Source organism: Diaphorina citri, unplaced genomic scaffold (assembly GCF_000475195.1).
Source record: "Diaphorina citri unplaced genomic scaffold, Diaci psyllid genome assembly version 1.1 scaffold5926, whole genome shotgun sequence".
Classification (NCBI taxonomy): domain Eukaryota; kingdom Metazoa; phylum Arthropoda; class Insecta; order Hemiptera; family Psyllidae; genus Diaphorina; species Diaphorina citri.
This window is the reverse complement of record NW_007383302.1, coordinates 1,440-3,073: the sequence shown is the minus strand read 5'-3', so window position 1 is coordinate 3,073 and position 1,634 is coordinate 1,440. Positions and strand designations below refer to the sequence as shown.

The 1,634-nt window shown below is 33.5% G+C and overlaps 1 protein-coding gene across 1 annotated transcript in view; it reads right to left on the bottom strand.

Annotated features, from left to right (window-relative positions):
* Positions 1-28, bottom strand: part of LOC103521780 (zinc finger protein MSN4-like) — a gene marked incomplete at its 3' end in the record, with an annotated part of 6,196 nt that extends 6,168 nt beyond the window's left edge. Inside the window, exon 1 of the mRNA XM_008486886.3 lies at positions 22-28. Coding sequence (XP_008485108.3) covers positions 22-28 — 7 coding nt within the window. The remainder of the gene's footprint in view (positions 1-21) is intronic.
* Between the last annotated feature and the right edge of the window lie 1,606 nt (positions 29-1,634).

The window sequence follows — 1,634 nt, the reverse complement described above, 5'->3', positions numbered from 1 at the left end:
GTACGTACGTACGTTACGTACAGACCATGGGCTAAAAACCACTTTTTTGGAATCAGGGGACCCCAAAACGGATATTTCCACCCATTTCCCGATTTTGAAAATTTGGACCGATTGCAATACTTTCTCATTACCTTGTATAGGTTCCCTATACGTAAAGGTAATAGAAAGTAAAAAAATAATAATAGATAATAATAAACAGAAAGAAAATGAAATAAAAAACAAGTTCCGGAGTTCATATGTTTACAGTATGGACAGATGTCATTCTTTATTGTTCAATTTTTTATGTACAATGCTAAAGCAGATTCTTTTTCTATTGGAATATAAATACCTACCTATGTTCGTTAGATATGAATATGGTAAACAAAGTTACGTAAATACATACCTACATAATTATATGGAACTTGATCTGGCGAACTGATTTACTCAGATCACGTAAAAATAGTATTGGTGCATACGTGCCTAAAAATATAGAATTTTAACTTCTAATATAAATATTTTAGTTTGTATCGTACATAAGTATTTACAAAAGAGTAAAATAAAAGCTATAAATAAATTTAATAAGTATTTGCATTATCGCGACTCTAACAACTTATAAGAGAGAAACAATAAAATTTATTGACGGACTGCCCAAAGTTTGGGTTGCCAAAACGACACAGCATACTACTCAGAAAAATAATACTAAAGTTAATACTTCCAACAGTCGAAATTCAATGGAATGTTGGTAAAAATGGTGCTCTACATATTCAAGAAATATACATCATTTCCCGAAAATTCGTCCAACACCCAGGTGACACCATTTTGAGGAAAATTTCAATTTTAAAGGGTTTTGATTAGAGCTAGAGAAAAAAAACATTGAATACGACTTTAAATAAATCTTTTTGGGCCGGGTCCACAAAATAAGTTTAAACTCCGTTTAAGCAAACTGATTTGCAATTGAACAGTTGCGCTTACTTGGGTAATGTTTCAAAGTCATAGAGCAGGAAAAATGAGGACCAACGGAATTTTTCTTTTTCTTCTACGACTTCTAGATCCCGAGATAAATCGATTTAAAAAATACCCGTAATTCATGACTCCCGCTTCGTTTGTTTGTGCGCAAGCGTTTCTACGCATTTTGACGTGAAATCTGACGTCACAACTCTTTGAACTTTTTTCATTAGGACGGGAATTAAAAATTGAATTTTCGACCTTTTAAAGTTACTTTTTGGGAGTTTTGACCTCATATTTGGATTTTTCACAACTTTTTACGTAGGAATCGACCTTTTATTAATAATATTTTCCCAATTGCAACTCCTCCATTATTATCATTTTGAATCACCTGATCAGATTGCTTGATCCGAGAGTTAAAGTTAAACCGAGTGTAAACTCACTTTGTGGACCACGGCCTTTTTAGGTCTACAATAACGGTCAGAGATATCGTGAAAGTTACTGTAGAAGAACAACAACCAAATCAGTATCATTCAATAGGATAAGGGAAGTCAGGTGAAATTTTTTTCTTCTTCTTCAGGTGCCTTCTCCATCTCGGAGGTTGGCTATCATCATAGCAATTCGAACTTTGTTTACAGCGGCTTTGAACAGGTATTTGAACAGGTGAAATTTTTTAGGTCTACAATACCGAAGTGTTTACGTTCGAGAAT